The sequence below is a fragment of the Polyodon spathula genome, chromosome 4, assembly GCF_017654505.1.
Source record: "Polyodon spathula isolate WHYD16114869_AA chromosome 4, ASM1765450v1, whole genome shotgun sequence".
Classification (NCBI taxonomy): Eukaryota; Metazoa; Chordata; class Actinopteri; order Acipenseriformes; family Polyodontidae; genus Polyodon; species Polyodon spathula.
Genome location: NC_054537.1, coordinates 96,120,109 through 96,140,152, shown reverse-complemented (window position 1 = coordinate 96,140,152; position 20,044 = coordinate 96,120,109). Strand labels below are relative to the sequence as shown.

The 20,044-nt window shown below is 37.0% G+C and overlaps 1 protein-coding gene across 1 annotated transcript in view; it reads left to right on the top strand.

Moving 5' to 3' along the window:
- The first annotated feature begins 5,920 nt into the window (after positions 1 to 5,920).
- Positions 5,921 to 20,044, top strand: part of LOC121314015 (collagen alpha-1(IX) chain-like) — a 37,715-nt gene continuing 23,591 nt past the window's right edge. The window contains exon 1 of the mRNA XM_041246777.1: positions 5,921 to 6,106. Within this exon, the coding sequence (XP_041102711.1) occupies positions 6,078 to 6,106 (29 nt within the window). The 5' untranslated portion in view covers positions 5,921 to 6,077. The remainder of the gene's footprint in view (positions 6,107 to 20,044) is intronic.

Genomic DNA, 20,044 nt, shown 5'->3' with positions numbered 1-20,044 from the left:
GAGAAGAAAAGAGAGAGAACTTTCTAGAGCGACCATAAAGTTTTGACGAGCAAAAGAGAAGAGAAAAAAGAGAGAAAAAAAAGACGAGCATTAACAAAAAAGAGAAAGGGAGAAAGGGAATAGAGATTTACTCTCTAATTGAAGAGAGGACAATTTGAGCAGAGGCGAGTTGGAGACCGCACGAGAACAACGAGGGAGCTTGACTTTCTCTTTCTCTTCACTTTCTCTGCCATCTTCGACTAAGAGCGGGTGGAGAACTCTCAGAAAGAACTCCACCAGGCAAGGAGAGCACTTTATCGTTCTCGGGGAAAGAGAAAGAGCAATCGTTTCTCTAATTGCTTTTTCCCATTAAAGAGAGAAGCTGAGACAGTGCAAGAGAAAAGAGAGCTCTCTGAAATGAGCTATTTCTTTCAAAAGAGCAAGCCTCTTGAGAGAGATTTCGAGAAGTGAAAGAGAAAGTTTTGAAAGGAAGAGATCTAGGGGAAAGAAGGGAGAGAGAAGGTTGGAGAAAGGCCCCTAACTTCTCTTCTATATTTAGAAAGAGGAGAGTGAAAAGAGAAAGAGGCCAAACCAGAAAGAAAGATTGAAAGAGAGAGCGAAAGCTGTGGAAAGAGAGACGTGATATTTGGAAGAGAGGATCTCAGATGAAAGAAAGAGGGAGAGCAAGAGAGAGCGAAAAGAGGAAAAGAGATAGATTGATCCTCGAAGAGAAGAACGAGAGAGAAAGACGAGGGAAGAGAGCGAAACGAGAGATAAGAGAGAGAGGTGAAAGAGAAAGAGAAAGAGAGAGGAGTGAGGAACCCCCTCAGAGAAAGACTCTGACACTTCTTTATCTTGGAGCTATGGGAGAAGACTTATAGAGGGAGCTTGAAAGAGTATCTTTCTGGTGAGAGTTTGAAAGAGAACTGGAGAGAGAAAGAGAGAGCGAAAGAGAAAGAGAGTGAGAGAAAGAGAGAGAGAAAGAGAGAGAAAGAGAGAGAGAAAGAAAGAAGAGAGAAGACTTGAAAGGAGACTTTCTCCCCCCCCCCGAGAGGGGAAAGAGGGAGCGCCGCCCGCAGAGAACCTATATAAGACCATTTCCCCCGCCACACAAGACAACAGCACGCGAGACTGAATTGGCGAAGGGGGGGGGGGGGAGATCGGCAAAGAGAAAGGAACCCGACGTCGGCGAAAGAGAGTGGAAACGAAGAGGAGATATTACAAAGAGGGAAACAAGAAAACTGGAGCCTGGAGAAAGAAAGAAGAATTAGAAAGACATTGAGAAAAGATAGAAAGAACTCAGGAAAGAGAGTGGAGAGAAAGAAAGATTGAAGAAGAGAACTGGATAATGGAGAAGCGAAAGAGAAAGAGAGAGCGAAAGAGAGAGTGAGAGAAAGAGAAAGACGAGAGTTGAAAGAAGAGACGGAGGGGAGAGATTTCTCAAAACGAAAACGAAAGAACTTAAGAAAGAGAAAGAAAGAGTGAAAGAGAAAGAGAAAGAGAGAGTGAAAGAGAAAGAGAAAGAGCACATTAGAGAAAGAGAAAGAGTGAAAAGAGAACAAAAACTACCATGGCTGTAAAGTTGAAAGGTACTTGTTTTAGTAACATTTAAAATTGTTTACGTTTATTTAGCTTTGGCCAATGTGCCGTTTTCTTTGTGTTTTATAAAACGTGTTTGTTTTATTGTTTAATAAATATATGGCTGTGTCCGTTTTAGCCCTGTACCTTCGTGTTTATGTCACTACCCACACCACTCATGCCATCTTTGCCACATCAACCTATTATGTTGTGTTAGTATTAGTAGTAGTAGTATTATTAGTATTATTATTATTTTTTAAGCAATACACATTTCATAATTCCAGCCCAATATTTTCACTTTATTTTTTCTTGTTGCTATTGTGATTTGCAGAAAACATATGTTTTTTAATTTTGCACTTTAATGGTTTGCATAATTATTCACAACTCCTCCAGTTGATGTTAAGTGAACAAGGGTTTACTTTTTTTTCTATTTATTTTTTTGTCTCCTATAACATCTGTTTTAAATTTCTTTCCTAGGCACAACTTTTTCTCAAGGCAGAATTGAGGGGAAAACTACCCTTGCTAAACTTGCATCTATTTTGAATATCTAGCCCTTAGCAACTAATAAAAAAAGCTACAATCACTACACTTGTGTAAGCGGGACTTGGGACACTCTTCGATTCAGTTGTGTTCTGTATTTATACATTTTTATTATTGATCTCAACTTAACCATGCAATTCATCTGTGCATAATAATACAAAAAACAAAACAAAAGCATAAGAATGAACACATTAACCATATGGAACAATGGATCATGAACTCAGAGTGAGGCTTATTATTGATTTTTATGTATCTGTGTCTTTTCTAACTTGCCAGTGCATTTTCTATTTTATTTTGCATTCAATAATTGCCATGGTACAAGTCGGACAGGAAAAAGCAGAGTAATAAACTCAAAACATCTGCATGGTTACATGGGCTGCCCCTAATGTGTTTGCACTAGCCTGCTCTTATTGTAACAAGCTAAAACATCTGCAAGGTTACATATGGGAGATACTGAAATTGAAGACGGAATCTATGAAAAAGATCTAGGAGTTTATGTTGACTCAGAAATGTCTTCATCTTGACAATGTGGGGAAGCTATAAAAAAAGGCCAACAAGATGCTTGGATATATAGTGAAAAGTGTTGAATTTAAATCAAGGGAAGTAATGTTAAAACTGTACAATGCATTAGTAAGACCTCATCTTGAATATTGTGTTCAGTTCTGGTCACCTCGCGAGAAAGAGTGCAGATAAGATTGACCAGAATTATTCTGGGTTTAAAAGGCATATCATATGCAGAAAGGCCAAAATAATTGTATCTATTCAGTCTTGAACAAAGGTATTGACGATGTCAACCCAGGGGACTTTTTTGACCTGAAAAAAGAAACAAGGGGTCACAAATGGAGATTAGATAAAGGGGCATTCAGAACAGAAAATAGGAGGCACTTTCTTTACACAGAGAATTGTGAGGGTCTGGAACCAACTCCCCAGTAATGTTGTTGAAGCTGATATGCTGGGATCCTTCAAGAAGCTGCTTGATGAGATTCTGGGATCAATAAACTACTAACAACCAAACGAGCAAGATGGGCCAAATGGCCTCCTCTCGTTTGTAAACATTCTTATTTTTTTATGTTCTTATGTGTTGCCCCTAATGTACGTGCACTAGCCTGCTCTTATTGCATGAAATGTAAAACTGATGTTCTATTGTAACTTTTACAATAGGACTTTGGTTTTACGTCATGTCCGAAGAATGATCACAAGGAGGTTAAGTGACTTGCTTAGGGTCACACACAGTGAGTCAGCAGCTAAGCTGGGATTGAACCTGAAACCTCCTGGTAACAAGTCACTTTCTCTACCCACTGGACATCAAGTTGTGTACTGTCGTGAAATCACACATTGGCCAGGCACAAAGACAAGAAGAGTGCTGCAACCATTGAGCTGTGACTAATTTCACAACAACAGATTGCAGTGTCACATTGTGATTAGAAATTGTGCTATCCAGGAAGAACACAATTAGTGATGAGACAAAAGATATTCCACTGGCGCAATGATGTCAAACAACAGCACTGCTTGGGGTTCAGCCTATCAGAGTACTGGGATCACCCATGTCATCTTAGAATGACATGAAATAGATTATTGAGGTGCTTTTCACTGTAAATTGCATATGGTATTATCTCTTTTAGTTTGTCATTGCAAATTAGTAGCTGGGTCTTTTTGTGTTAAATTATGTTTATACAAGTTATTGTGTTTATACAAGTTCAAGCCTTAGCATGATATGTTGTCAATGTTCTTACACTGTTACCAAACATTACAAATTAATTCAAATTAACTTAACAAGTTTCTGTAAATATACTTCATTATAAGTTAATTAGAAGAAACTGTTTACCCTAAATGTGTTTTTTCTCATGTTTTTTCTTCTTTCTTTCACCAAATTCTGTACTGATTAAAATGTGTAAAAAATGAATATGTAAACAAATTAAAATCAAATCAAATTAAAAAAGAAAGGCAGCCACCAGATTTCCTATGTGAATATGGCATTTTATTGGACAACCAATTAACAATCAGAGAATGCTAAATACATACTCAATACAGTATTTACTTGGATTGCAATTGTTTTTTACATTTTTTGTCTTTGTTTAGCTTAAGTTAAGTAAATATGTGAAAACAAAGTGGCTATTAACAGATATGTAGTTTGAAAATATCCCCAATATACACAGTATGCTAGCAGAACCTTTGAAACACAAACCTTTAGCATAACCTTTGAAATATTTTTGCATTAAAGTGCTGTGTGTGTTTTTATTGGACTGTATGTAAAAGTCGCATTATATGTTACAATGTGCGCTGCTGTTTTACTCTGTGCAGTATGTGTCTGTGGCCTTCGCCTCCATTTTGTTATTGCCTGTTCATTTTTATGACTCAGGGCTGTATGGCAGTTTAAAGGGCCTGCCTTCAGACTGGTACAGATTAACCTCAAAGTACAACTATGTTATGCTTATTAATTGGGCCTGTACTGATGGCAGCTTGCATTTCAAAATGTTTCATTGTTATGTTAACATTACCTAAGCCATAGACAACCTAAGTTGTTACATAAAAACAAGAGCAGAGAATCAGAAAAGGGTACTGATAAACATATACTGTATATACCCCACATATTTACATGTACAATCTTGAAATGGGTTACATTTTATTGTAACATTTAAATTGTTACGCTGTCTGACAAAAATATATTAGTAAGCCATCTGTTTTAAGATTTTCTCCTCAAAAGAAACAGCTGTGTACAGTTGTTTATGAACACAATCCCTTTAAGAGGTTGCCTTGTAACGCTTTTGGAATTCATACATTGTGGCTTAATTCATAGGCTTTCTTTCCACCAGCTAGTAATATTTGTGACCAGTTGCCTCGATGGTGTTGATAGTGACATGTGTGGCATTGTGGCTGTGGCCTGTTCTCATCAGGGGACTATGTTTCCATGACTATGTGTAGGATACTCCACTTACTGGACCTAACAGTGTCAGTAGCTCCATTGTTACAGAGACAATGCAGGTCTAATTTATAGTATAAAACAAACTTTTAATTTGTGAAGTTAACTGCAGTTTGTTGCCTTGCCATTTCTGCCTCTTCTGCACAACGGTGGCACGTTTACTCTGTCACTGTACAGGTGCAGAGGGTTAGAACTCAGATCCCAGCTGATGACCAGATGGAGCTTATCATGACTGATTTAAATACATAATTTAATTATGTAATTAATGTGACTAATTTATTTTTAAATAAAAAAATATTTTAGTAAGGTCACATAGCAAACAAGGATTTCAAAAAGGCTGTCAGTAATGTAAAAACAGTATTATTTTGTGCCTTTGAATACATCCAGGATAGTCACCTTAAGTTTATCAAATTGAACACAATAAATGTCCCTTATAGATGTTTACTATAGTAAAAGCATAGCAATATGTAATAAAGCATAGTGAAAGCATGGACAAGAAGAGGTAAACATTGTGAAGAACAAGGAGGTATGGTAAAGTATATTACTAAACATGGCAAATTGTAAATGCATAGTATAACCATGGGAAAAGCATGGGAAAAGTGCAGCCTTATAAAGTGCAAAAAGTGGTAAACTTATATAAGGGCTGTTGTATGAATGAATCCACTGTATTTGACATTACAAACCAGGCTCTTGTTTTACCTAATCATTAACATCATTACATACCTCTGAACAGATGATCACATGTTTTAATGGAACACCCCACAGTGTTCAAAAAGCCCAGAGGCTTCAAGCTCTTCTAGGTCATAAAACACAACAGCCGTCCCCTGGAAGGTCCTTGGCCAATCAGAATCTCTGTAATTGTAAAGTTTGCTGCAAAAAAGTTGTGGGACTTGTGAAAAGTTTCAGCATCCCTTCCATCTGTGCTTTCAGCCTTCTCACACCATGAAAACGAGTTGAGATACCTCCTGCTCACTGTATGTTCTGACTTGGCTTCTTTAGAAACTTGTATTGTTTTTAATTCACACCTTTCTGTTTTTATTTCTATCTTGAAGGATACAATATGGGACAAGATATTTATTTCATTACAAGGTAAGTATTGAGCAATGATGTTGTTTTATAAATGTGTTGAGACTATTTTACATTTGTTTTTTTGTTAAGGAGAGGACAGTTAAACTTCACAATGTATTGGATGGGTCTATTTGGCTTTCCATGTCTTCCTGTAACTCATGAATGGATTTTTGCATCTACTGGTACATCCTCATCAGTACCTTGTTGATGGTGATCGCAAAACCGATTCCAAGCTGCTGTCTATCCATTTCTCAATATTTCATTATTTTTCATAAACAAGGGTGCAGTCCCACAAACAGTAATGTTGGAAACAATGAGGCATTGTTCACAGTCTATATCAGCGTCTACCACTGGAGCAGAAATATGGGCAAGCTCAGTTGGTCTAACGTCCACTGAAATGGTTTCGTCTTTATCAAAACCTCTAGTGCACAGTACTGTGGTGAGTGAAAATACTGGTGTGCGACTGCTGTAGTACGAGTTTGGCTTCTTCAAGTAGCTGTCCTTGTACTATTATTGTCCCTTACGTGGCCATTGCTCAATACATACAGATAATATCGTTGATATTAGACAGCATTCAATCACACTTTCAAGAGCTTTTGACTTTTTTTCCCAATACAGTGGTGTGCTTGGGAGTTGCATTCCTATGATATAAAACCTATAAGAAGCTAAGTCATGTAGATACATTTTTTTGCCAAGTGTATTAATTAGTGCCCTGCCAAGAATGGAAGTTTTATTGAATAGTGTAGTAAGACAGGGGAATAACAGAAGTCATAAATCAGCACAGCGTTTTGTGATTAAATCTTCGCCCAGGGTGTTGGTTTAATCAAAAATACATTGATGCTTTAGACCAACTTTCTTTCCATGTTCTATCAGGCTATTCAAACTACATAGTCTTCATCACTCTGCTTCAACAGCACAAATCATAAGCAGAGATCATTCAAACTGTTTGCAATTAATAACTATGGACAAACTAAATAGGTCTCTTCTTTGAGTGTTGACTTTTATCCTAATCAGTAGGGAAGTTTAAGCTTATAAACAGTTTTGAATAAAAAGTTAATATCACAGGCATTTAAAAAAAGAAATAACACAACACTCAATTTTGTTTTCCAATATGCCCTGCAGTCCCATAAGAGTTTAAACCCAGAAGAAAAGTTAAAACCCATCGTATTGTCGAACCTAAATGTTTCTTTAAGAATTACTGAATATTTTATGATTGTAGTTTGAAGTTATGGATGTGTCCTGATGCCTGCCAAATTCCTCATCAGGTAGCAATTAAAAGCAAGGCATGCTATGACTGGTCATGCTCCACGCGGAGTTACATCCCCTGCAATACATGTTGTGTGGTGCTTGGTGTCAATAATAGTTTGTCAGATATGTGAAGCCCTTCATGTTGTGATTGCTGTAGATTGTATGACGGTACTGATAAGATTTGCAATTTGTTAGAGGGTTTCTTATTAGTATGATAGCACATTAGGTTACTTAAAGGATAACCACAGTGTCTGCCAAGTGTAAAAGTGTGCAATAACGTGACTTCTAAAGACCACAGGGCTATTTTCACAATGTTTGCATGCTATTCCTATGGTAATGCATGTATGCCTTTTAATATGCTTTACCATATCTCTCGTCAATAATGTGTATCTATACTTTACCAACCTTCCACTATACATTATTATACGTTGCTATGATTTTACTATGGTAAATTTGTATAAGTGGTAGTCAGAATTACAATTAATAACACAATGCAATTGAACTTGCAAGCATGCACATATTGCAAAGCTCTGCCCCTGGTTTCATCTGTACGGCTTTGTCTCACATTCACAAGGTGTGCTGTGGACAGTGCAGTCACAGAAGAATAGTGCGTGCAGCTGGGGCAACTGCACAGAGGCCCATGCACTATATCCTATATCCTTGACATTGATAATATCCTTGACATTGATAATATCCTCCACATTGATAATATCCTTCACATTGATAATATCCTCCACATTGATAATATTCTCCACATTGATAATATCCTCCACATTGATAATACCCTTCACATTGATAATATCCTTTACATTGATAATATCCTCCACATTGATAATATCCTTCACATTGATAATATCCTCCACATTGATAATATCCTCCACATTGATAATACCCTTCACATTGATAATATCCTCCACATTGATAATATCCTCCACATTGATAATATCCTCCACATTGATAATATCCTTCACATTGATAATATCCTCCACATTGATAATATCCTCCACATTGATAATATCCTCCACATTGATAATATCCTTCACATTGATTATCCTTCACATTGATAATATCCTTCACATTGATAATATCCTCCACATTGATAATATCCTCCACATTGATAATATCCTCCACATTGATAATATCCTTCACATTGATAATATCCTCCACATTGATAATATCCTCCACATTGATAATATCCTCCACATTGATAATATCCTCCACATTGATAATATCCTTCACATTGATAATATCCTTCACATTGATAATATCCTCCACATTGATAATATCCTTCACATTGATAATATCCTTCACATTGATAATATCCTTCACATTGATAATATCCTTCACATTGATAATATCCTTCACATTGATAATATCCTTCACATTGATAATATCCTTCACATTGATAATATCCTCCACATTGATAATATCCTCCACATTGATAATATCCTCCACATTGATAATATCCTTCACATTGATAATATCCTCCACATTGATAATATCCTTCACATTGATAATATCCTTCACATTGATAATATCCTCCACATTGATAATATCCTTCACATTGATAATATCCTCCACATTGATAATATCCTCCACATTGATAATATCCTTCACATTGATAATATCCTTCACATTGATAATATCCTTCACATTGATAATATCCTTCACATTGATAATATCCTTCACATTGATAATATCCTTCACATTGATAATATCCTCCACATTGATAATATCCTTCACATTGATAATATCCTTCACATTGATAATATCCTTCACATTGATAATATCCTTCACATTGATAATATCCTTCACATTGATAATATCCTTCACATTGATAATACATTGATAATATCCTTCACATTGATAATATCCTTCACATTGATAATATCCTTCACATTGATAATATCCTCCTTCACATTGATAATATCCTTCACATTGATAATATCCTTCACATTGATAATATCCTTCACATTGATAATATCCTTCACATTGATAATATCCTTCACATTGATAATATCCTTCACATTGATAATATCCTCCACATTGATAATATCCTCCACATTGATAATATCCTCCACATTGATAATATCCTCCACATTGATAATATCCTCCACATTGATAATATCCTTCACATTGATAATATCCTTTGACATTGATAATATCCTCCACATTGATAATATCCTCCACATTGATAATATCCTCCACATTGATAATATCCTCCACATTGATAATATCCTCCACATTGATAATACCCTCCACATTGATAATACCCTCCACATTGATAATACCCTCCACATTGATAATATTCACATTGATAATATCCTCCACATTGATAATATCCTCCACATCGATAATATCCTCCACATTGATAATACCCTCCACATTGATAATACCCTCCACATTGATAATATCCTCCACATTGATAATACCCTCCACATCGATAATATCCTTCACATTTATATTTGCAGACCTTCGTATTCCTATCATTGTAGCTACCAGTGCCAGTAGTTATGTTTTTATTCTTCCTCGGTTCATCGGGTACTGCTATTCTCTCAATTTTTTCTTTTTTTTTTTTTTAAATTCTGGAAATAAAATTAGCTTCCTAACCTTTTTTTTTCTCCCCTCGTAACTGTTTTTGCATGGAGGCTGGTATGAGGGACTGTTCTCTCTTTTCCGAACTTTGTGACCTCTTGTACTTTAGCCTAGTGGTCTCTCAATATTGCAGATCAGTTTCCTACTGTCTTCAGGGAAAGTTTAGGGGTGCTGTTCAGCAGTAGTTCTCAGTTATATTCTGTGTGTATGATTCATCCTGTAGTTTAGGGGTGCTGTTCAGTAGTCTTTAGCAGTTATATTCTGTGTGCATGATTCATCCTGTAGTTTAGGGGTGCTGTTCAGTAGTCTTTAGCAGTTATATTCTGTGTGCATGATTCATCCTGTAGTTTAGGGGTGCTGTTCAGTAGTCTTTAGCAGTTATATTCTGTGTGCATGATTCATCCTGTAGTTTAGGGGTGCTGTTCAGCAGTCTTTAGCAGTTATATTCTGTGTGCATGAGTCATCCTGTAGTTTAGGGGTGCTGATCAGCAGTCTTTAGCAGTTATATTCTGTGTGCATGATTCATCCTGTAGTTTAGGGGTGCTGTTCAGTAGTCTTTGGCAGTTATATTCTGTGTGTATGATTCATCCTGTAGTTTAGGGGTGCTGTTCAGTAGTCTTTAGCAGTTATATTCTGTGTGTATGATTCATCCTGTAGTTTAGGGGTGCTGATCAGTAGTCTTTAGCAGTTATATTCTGTGTGTATGATTCATCCTGTAGTTTAGGGGTGCTGTTCAGCAGTCTTAAACAGTTATATTCTGCGTGCATGATTTATCCTGTAGTTTAGGGCAAAGCTTTTAACGAGTGCTGCTGGGGACTAAAATAAACAAAAGCAAATTAACATGTCTGTATTTCTGATTGGAAAGAAAATAAGATTTTCTGGGTGAGAATTTCTATGAATTTCAGCGGAATCCTGGAGGGACTGGTAATTAAACTTGTTAGTTTGTGATTAAAACGCGAGTAGAAGAGCTTATTACATGTAGTAATATACTGTTTCATACATGCTAATTAAACACCAACAGATGAAAACCAAGATTTATTTTAATCAGAAAGTGCTAATGATTTTTTAATACAACCGTCAGCATGATGTCTTCAATGCCCTTCATTGAAATGCAGCTTTGCATCCCTGTCAGATTCATAACAGAAGCAAAGTGTATATATATGTTTATAATGGTCTCATAAGCAGCGTTTACAAAATGAGAACTGCACATCACACAGAATTCAAACAGAAATGACAAGTCAGACGTTTTCATCATCATTATCCAACCATTCCCTACAGATCAGCACAAGAAATATTCTTTAGATCCACCAGACAAAGCTGAAAATGGAGAAGAGTTTTTTTTTTTTATTTAGGAAGAGAGAGTGTAGCTTTTATATCTTGGTTTAGTTGTTTACTTCAAAGAGGAGGAATTCCAATCTCACCAAGGATTTCAGCTGTGACAGCAGCTTTCAGAACATGTTTGTGGGAAACATTAATAAATACTTCTCTGTAAAGATAAAAATAGAAGTACAGGCAACCACACCAGATAGTGTAACCCAATAAAGACTTACTGGGGGTAACATGTCACTCTGTAATGGACTTACAAATGTATGGCCAAACTTTTTTTCTTGATGATTTTACCAAAGAACAATTAGACAATAGAAATCACTCCTAGACAAACTAGTCATGCTTAGGTGATGCAAACAAACAAACCAAAAAAACAACAACATTTGTTTAAAGTGTAAGTGGGTGTAAAATGCAATAAATAACACATAGCAGCACCTTATGTGTAACTAAGGATCCACCATATTGCTCACAAGGCAAGTTCCATGGAATTACACAGTGTAAAAGCAGGAACCACCAGTAATCACCATGGAATTACACAGTGTAAAAGCAGGAACCACCAGTAATCACCATGGAATTACACAGTGTAAAAGCAGGAACCACCAGTAATCACCATGGAATTACACAGTGTAAAAGCAGGAACCACCAGTAATCACCATGGAATTACACAGTGTAAAAGCAGGAACCACCAGTAATCACCATGGAATTACACAGTGTAAAAGCAGGAACCACCAGTAATCACCATGGAATTACACAGTGTAAAAGCAGGAACCAGCAGTAATCACCATGGAATTACACAGTGTAAAAGCAGGAACCAGCAGTAATCACCATGGAATTACACAGTGTAAAAGCAGGAACCAGCAGTAATCACCATGGAATTACACAGTGTAAAAGCAGGAACCAGCAGTAATCACCATGGAATTACACAGTGTAAAAGCAGGAACCAGCAGTAATCACCATGGAATTACACAGTGTAAAAGCAGGAACCACCAGTAATCACCATGGAATTACACAGTGTAAAAGCAGGAACCAAGTAATCACCATGGAATTACACAGTGTAAAAGCAGGAACCAGCAGTAATCACCATGGAATTACACAGTGTAAAAGCAGGAACCACCAGTAATCACCATGGAATTACACAGTGTAAAAGCAGGAACCACCAGTAATCACCATGGAATTACACAGTGTAAAAGCAGGAACCAGCAGTAATCACCATGGAATTACACAGTGTAAAAGCAGGAACCAGAGTAATCACCATGGAGTGTAAAAGCAGGAACCACCAGTAATCACCATGGAATTACACAGTGTAAAAGCAGGAACCAGCAGTAATCACCATGGAATTACACAGTGTAAAAGCAGGAACCACCAGTAATCACCATGGAATTACACAGTGTAAAAGCAGGAACCAGCAGTAATCACCATGGAATTACACAGTGTAAAAGCAGGAACCACCAGTAATCACCATGGAATTACACAGTGTAAAAGCAGGAACCACCAGTAATCACCATGGAATTACACAGTGTAAAAGCAGGAACCACCAGTAATCACCATGGAATTACACAGTGTAAAAGCAGGAACCACCAGTAATCACCATGGAATTACACAGTGTAAAAGCAGGAACCACCAGTAATCACCATGGAATTACACAGTGTAAAAGCAGGAACCACCAGTAATCACCATGGAATTACACAGTGTAAAAGCAGGAACCACCAGTAATCACCATGGAATTACACAGTGTAAAAGCAGGAACCACCAGTAATCACCATGGAATTACACAGTGTAAAAGCAGGAACCACCAGTAATCACCATGGAATTACACAGTGTAAAAGCAGGAACCACCAGTAATCACCATGGAATTACACAGTGTAAAAGCAGGAACCACCAGTAATCACCATGGAATTACACAGTGTAAAAGCAGGAACCACCAGTAATCACCATGGAATTACACAGTGTAAAAGCAGGAACCAGTAATCACCATGGAATTACACAGTGTAAAAGCAGGAACCACCAGTAATCACCATGGAATTACACAGTGTAAAAGCAGGAACCAAGTAATCACCATGGAATTACACAGTGTAAAAGCAGGAACCAAGTAATCACCATGGAATTACACAGTGTAAAAGCAGGAACCAGCAGTAATCACCATGGAATTACACAGTGTAAAAGCAGGAACCAGCAGTAATCACCATGGAATTACACAGTGTAAAAGCAGGAACCAAGTAATCACCATGGAATTACACAGTGTAAAAGCAGGAACCACCAGTAATCACCATGGAATTACACAGTGTAAAAGCAGGAACCACCAGTAATCACCATGGAATTACACAGTGTAAAAGCAGGAACCACCAGTAATCACCATGGAATTACACAGTGTAAAAGCAGGAACCAAGTAATCACCATGGAATTACACAGTGTAAAAGCAGGAACCACCAGTAATCACCATGGAATTACACAGTGTAAAAGCAGGAACCACCAGTAATCACCATGGAATTACACAGTGTAAAAGCAGGAACCACCAGTAATCACCATGGAATTACACAGTGTAAAAGCAGGAACCACCAGTAATCACCATGGAATTACACAGTGTAAAAGCAGGAACCACCAGTAATCACCATGGAATTACACAGTGTAAAAGCAGGAACCAGCAGTAATCACCATGGAATTACACAGTGTAAAAGCAGGAACCACCAGTAATCACCCCAGCCCGTAATGTTAGGGTTCATGCCTGAAGGCATACTCTCCGAGCAGTTCAGGGAGTCTTGCCAGCATCACGGCTTTCTGTAGCCAGTACTGTATCTTGTTGATACTGCATTAGAGAAAGCATTCTTATTTGAGAAAGACTTGACATGCCTGTTCGTATATTTTGAAGTTGATTGCGTTTGAAATAACCAGTTTAAAGATTTTCAATTCTCAAAGACGTTTTACATTCACAATAAATGTTATTTTATTATTTTTATTGCCATAACAAAAGAAAGGGGATTTAATTTTGTGCTGTGCAGTGAAAGCCCTACAAATCCCTTTGCCTATTTTAGGTTCTCTTAATGAACCTGCTATCTAAACATTAGTGGGTCTTGAGACACTGTAGATTCCAGAGGTCTGAAAGCTTTTAATGATGAAGAACTGTATTTAGTTAATTCTTGGCAGGACATTATAGTCAAAATGCACTGAGATTTTGAATAGTAATTAACATGATGGACAGGAGGGAGACTAAACAAATACAGTTACTGGCGCATTAAACAGTCTGGAAGTGATGTTATTGTCTGAAATATACACTTTTCATTAAAGGGTAAGTATAAGAGTACAGTAAGTCATGATCAGTTGCTTAACGGTCAGTTAAATGTGCCCAATTGAAGATTCAGCTTGACGAATACAGCACTGAATGCAGGGCCAGCTGGAAATAAAGCAAAATAAATGTAATGTTTACAATAAAGGTTAAATCCCTACCTACAACTTATTAGCTGTACTATTATGCTCCCCTTATCACAGCAGAACCTTACACCAAAAATAAATACATTTATTAACTAATTTAGATATTTTATTTAACAGCATGTAATCAAAGAAACTACAAAATGATATCGCAAAAGTCTACCGGAAGCCATAGTAGTAGAAGGGCAGTATCTCACGCTGGATTTCAAAATGTGGTATTTTTAAATTTGTCTCAGTTTTGGAAGTAACTGTAAGTACATGGAAAACCACAAAGCGGTTTGCAGTCAGAAAGACATGTACTGATTTAGTCTTGTAAGTCTCTCTGATTCGCTATTAAACACTATCTCTCAGGTCTGTACTGGACAATTGTACAGATAAGGCATGAAAAATACATTAAAGGTTAAAGCCCTGAGTATAAAATACAAGTAAAATGTAGATGCATTGCAAGTGCTAATAATGCAATACAATGGAGTTGAAATACTTGGTGATGAAAACAGATATAAAAAAGAAAAGTTGAACCAAACAGTTATGAAACACAGGGGATAATGGAACTAAATCGGTGTTATGTACAGGATTGTATTTAAGAGTCTTAAGAAAACCTGTCTCTGCACAAACTATCTATTGAGAACCAAGGACACAGCAGGAGAGAGCTGCGAGACACAAATCAAATCTCCAGTGGCAGAGAAGAGTTACTGCAGAAAATACCAATTGTGCTGTGCTTCCCCCTGCTTTGAAAACAGGGCCCTGCTCCTGCACAGTCACTGCTGGCTGCTGCCTCCCTGGGGTGATGGCTCTGCTGAGTACCTGTCAGTCATTCCCTGAACCCTCCCACTACGCTGTGCTGTAGGCTCCATGAATTATCTGGTGATAGATGGATTTCTGAGTACAGGGGCAAGAGGGCAGACAGCACATTACCTGATACCAGCAGCTGAATCAACAGCAAACACTTGTGCTGAAATGTGAAGTAGAGGCACAATTACGGTACAGAACAGTAGCTGTATTACTGTATATTGTCGTACTGCCATCTCTTATAGATTTGAAGTCACAATTAGAATGTGCAGAGCTACCTTGTTTTAGTAATGCTGATTTGAATTTTGTGTGCCGTAGTGTTGTTTGGCAAGAAGTAAAAATGTTTTTACTTGACATCAACTATATAATAGATGCATTAATAAATCACCTCACATATAAAGCAAGACACCCAATTAATTCTTCATGCAAAAGCCAGTGGTTCCTTCTTGTTGTACTGCTAAGTTTCCATAGGCTAAGCCCAGCCTATGGAAATTTAAAATGTTTTGAGCCCACAATATGTAAGCTAAGCCCTGAAAATAATTACTTGAAAAGGCCATTTAAAAAGTACTAATATTCACTGATATTGCCCACTTGACCTCTTGAACCTTTGATTGATATGGATGTGTCACAAAGATGGCTGTAGCAGGGCGTCAGACCAGAAGAAACACAAAGTACAGAGAGAGGAAATGATGAATGGATTCGGTGCTGCGCAGTTTATTAATAGGAAATAAAACAGGACAAAAACAGGACACGGCACTGGCAGCCAAAACAAAGAGGCAAACAAAACAGACTAACACTAAACAAAACACGGTGAGCAGATATTGTACTTCTATTATTATGATCACAATTATTACCTCTGTCTCTTATCCCGTTCTCCACTCACCAAACACCCAACCCCGAGTGTGTGAAAACATGCTGCATGTATGCAGCTGTACCGAGAGTTGATTGCTAATCAATCATTCAGTTGGAGTCGCGGTACAACTGCATGTGAATTAATAAAGTGCAATTCCCCGTGCTCACATAGTATTACTTTTTACTTGCACGTGAAGTGTTGTGCAATCTTCGTGCCTAAATACAAATATACATTTTTAAACACACGATCCCAGGGTGTCAGCTTCAACAACATTACTGGGGAGTTGATTCCAGACCCTCACAATTCTCTGTGTAAAAAAGTACCTCCTATTTTCTGTTCTGAATGCCCCTTTGTCTAAACTCCATTTGTGACCCCTGGTCCTTGTTTCTTTTTTCAGGCTGAAAAAGTCCCTTGGGTCGACACTGTCAATACCTTTTAGAATTTTGAATGCTTGAATTAGGTCGCCACGTAGTCTTCTTTGTTCAAGACTGAACAGATTCAATTCTTTTAGCCTGTCTGCATATGACATGCCTTTTAAGCCCGGAATAATTCTGGTCGCTCTTCTTTGCACTCTTTCTAGAGCAGCAATATCTTTTTTATAGCGAGGTGACCAGAACTGCACACAATATTCAAGATGAGGTCTTACTAGCGCATTGTACAGTTTTAACATTACTTCCCTTGATTTAAATTCAACACTTTTCACAATGTATCCGAGCATCTTGTTAGCCTTTTTTATAGCTTCCCCACATTGTCTAGATGAAGACATTTCTGAGTCAACAAAAACTCCTAGGTCTTTTTCATAGATTCCTTCTCCAATTACAGTATCTCCCATATGATACTTATAATGTATATTTTTATTTCCTGCGTGCAGTACCTTAAACTTTTCTCTATTAAATGTCACTTGCCATGTGTCTGCCCAGTTCTGAATCTTGTCTAGATCATTTTGAATGACCTTTGCTGCTGCAACAGTGTTTGCCACTCCTCCTACTTTTGTGTCGTCTGCAAATTTAACAAGTTTGCTTACTATACCAGAATCTGAATCATTAATGTAGATTAGGAATAGCAGAGGACCTAATACTGATCCCTGTGGTACACAACTGGTTACCACACTCCATTCTGAGGTTTTTCCTCTAATCAGTACTTTCTGTTTTCTACATGTTAACCACTCCCTAATCCATGTACATGTGTTTCCTTGAATCCCAACTGTGTTCAGTTTGAGAATTAATCTTTTGTGCGGGACTTTGTCAAAAGCTTTCTGGAAATTAACCTGGGGGAATACCCTAACATTGTGGCAATCACCTATCCCTGTTTATCTCTGCATTATCCCTTATTCCTGGTAAAAGTGGGAGCGGTTGATTAAAGGAAAGTATTGTCAGATACCTTAGGGTTTATAAACGCTCTGGGCAACGGTAAACATATACTGCAGGTGATTAATTATGCTTCTTTCCCTGACAGTATTGTTCATGAATCAAAAGTGAGGAAATGTTACACAATGAATACAAAATATGTTATGTAAAACTGTGTTTGTTATCAGTGCTACAACACACAGTATAATTGTCTCCTCACAACATAGGCTGCAGTAACAAAGAACAGAGCAGGAGCACTGGGCATCTGCTGCTGACATCAAAACAATAGCTAATATAATATATCAAGAAACCTGAATTATATCAGCAATGCACTCTCCTGGTAACAAGAGCTAATACAGTACATCAAGAAACCTGAATTATATCAGCAATGCACTCTCCTGATAACAAGAGCTAATATAATATATCAAGAAACCTGAATTATATCAGCAATGCACTCTCCTGGTAACAAGAGCTAATAAAATACATCAAGAAACCTGAATTATATCAGCAATGCACTCTCCTGATAACAAGAGCTAATAAAATACATCAAGAAACCTGAATTATATCAGCAATGCACTCTCCTGATAACAAGAGCTAATATAACATATCAAGAAACCTGAATTATATCAGCAGTGCACTCTCTCAGGAACAAGAGCTAATATAATATATCAAGAAACCTGAATTATATCAGCAATGCACTCTCCTGATAACAAGAGCTAATATAATATATCAAGAAACCTGAATTATATCAGCAATGCACTCTCCTGATAACAAGAGCTAATATAATATATCAAGAAACCTGAATTATATCAGCAATGCACTCTCCTGATAACAAGAGCTAATAAAATACATCAAGAAACCTGAATTATATCAGCAATGCACTCTCCTGATAACAAGAGCTAATATAATATATCAAGAAACCTGAATTATATCAGCAATGCACTCTCCTGATAACAAGAGCTAATAAAATACATCAAGAAACCTGAATTATATCAGCAATGCACTCTCCTGATAACAAGAGCTAATATAATATATCAAGAAACCTGAATTATATCAGCAATGCGCTCTCCTGATAACAAGAGCTAATATAACATATCAAGAAACCTGAATTATATCAGCAGTGCACTCTCTCAGGAACAAGAGCTAATATAATATGTCAAGAAACCTGAATTATATCAGCAATGCACTCTCCTGATAACAAGAGCTAATATAATATATCAAGAAACCTGAATTATATCAGCAATGCACTCTCCTGATAACAAGAGCTAATATAATATATCAAGAAACCTGAATTATATCAGCAATGCACTCTCCTGATAACAAGAGCTAATATAACATATCAAGAAACCTGAATTATATCAGCAATGCACTCTCCTGATAACAAGAGCTAATAAAATACATCAAGAAACCTGAATTATATCAGCAATGCACTCTCCTGATAACAAGAGCTAATATAATATATCAAGAAACCTGAATTATATCAGCAATGCACTCTCCTGATAACAAGAGCTAATATAATATATTTATTTATATAACGTATTTTTTGTGTTTATATATTTTTTTATACAAAAGTGTAGCAAAGCGCTGTACAGTACATATGGGGAAAAAGGAACAAACCACAATACATTTGTATAGCATGTCACACATACAACTGCCATAATCAGACCATTAAATAACAGATTTAGATAACAGAATACACATAATAATACAAAAGCGTAGGCATAGCATTCCATAATTTAGGAGCTCTACAAGAAAAAGCCCTTCCTCCTGTGAATAACCAGCAGCCCCGCATCTTGTGATCTCAGGGTGCGGTTTGGAAGATATGGGGTCAGTAACTCCTGCAGATAACTAGTTGCTAATCCATTCAAGGCCTTGTAAATTAACAGCAAGGGATTATTCCAGGGTACAGAAACCAAAGTCTCTTAATGCCAGATGGGATAGGAAGTTGAACCCCCACCTCATTCATTTCTTATACATTTTAATGTGTGTGTTTGCACTAAAAAATTATAGTTCATCTATAATATCTCCTAACTAAACTGTGATGGAAGATCGCCCTGTACTTTAGATAGAAGAGTATGGTTATACAGTAATTATCTATAGAACTGCATGGTTGAGGGCACGGTTTTTGCTGTTGCTGCATTATAAGTGAATGTCTGTCTGTGCTCCATCTGGTTGGAATTACCTTGCTCAGACTTTAATATCGCCACACAGGGTCTTGTCCTGAAATGCAATTTGCTATCCTTCATCATGAAAAATGGTATGCCTGAGTCTTCTTTATTGTCCTGTTAGTATACTTTATACAGTTAGATTTTTTTAATCAGTGTATGTTACACAATTTGTGGTGCAGTTTCTGGAATACAAGATCACATACGTTTAACA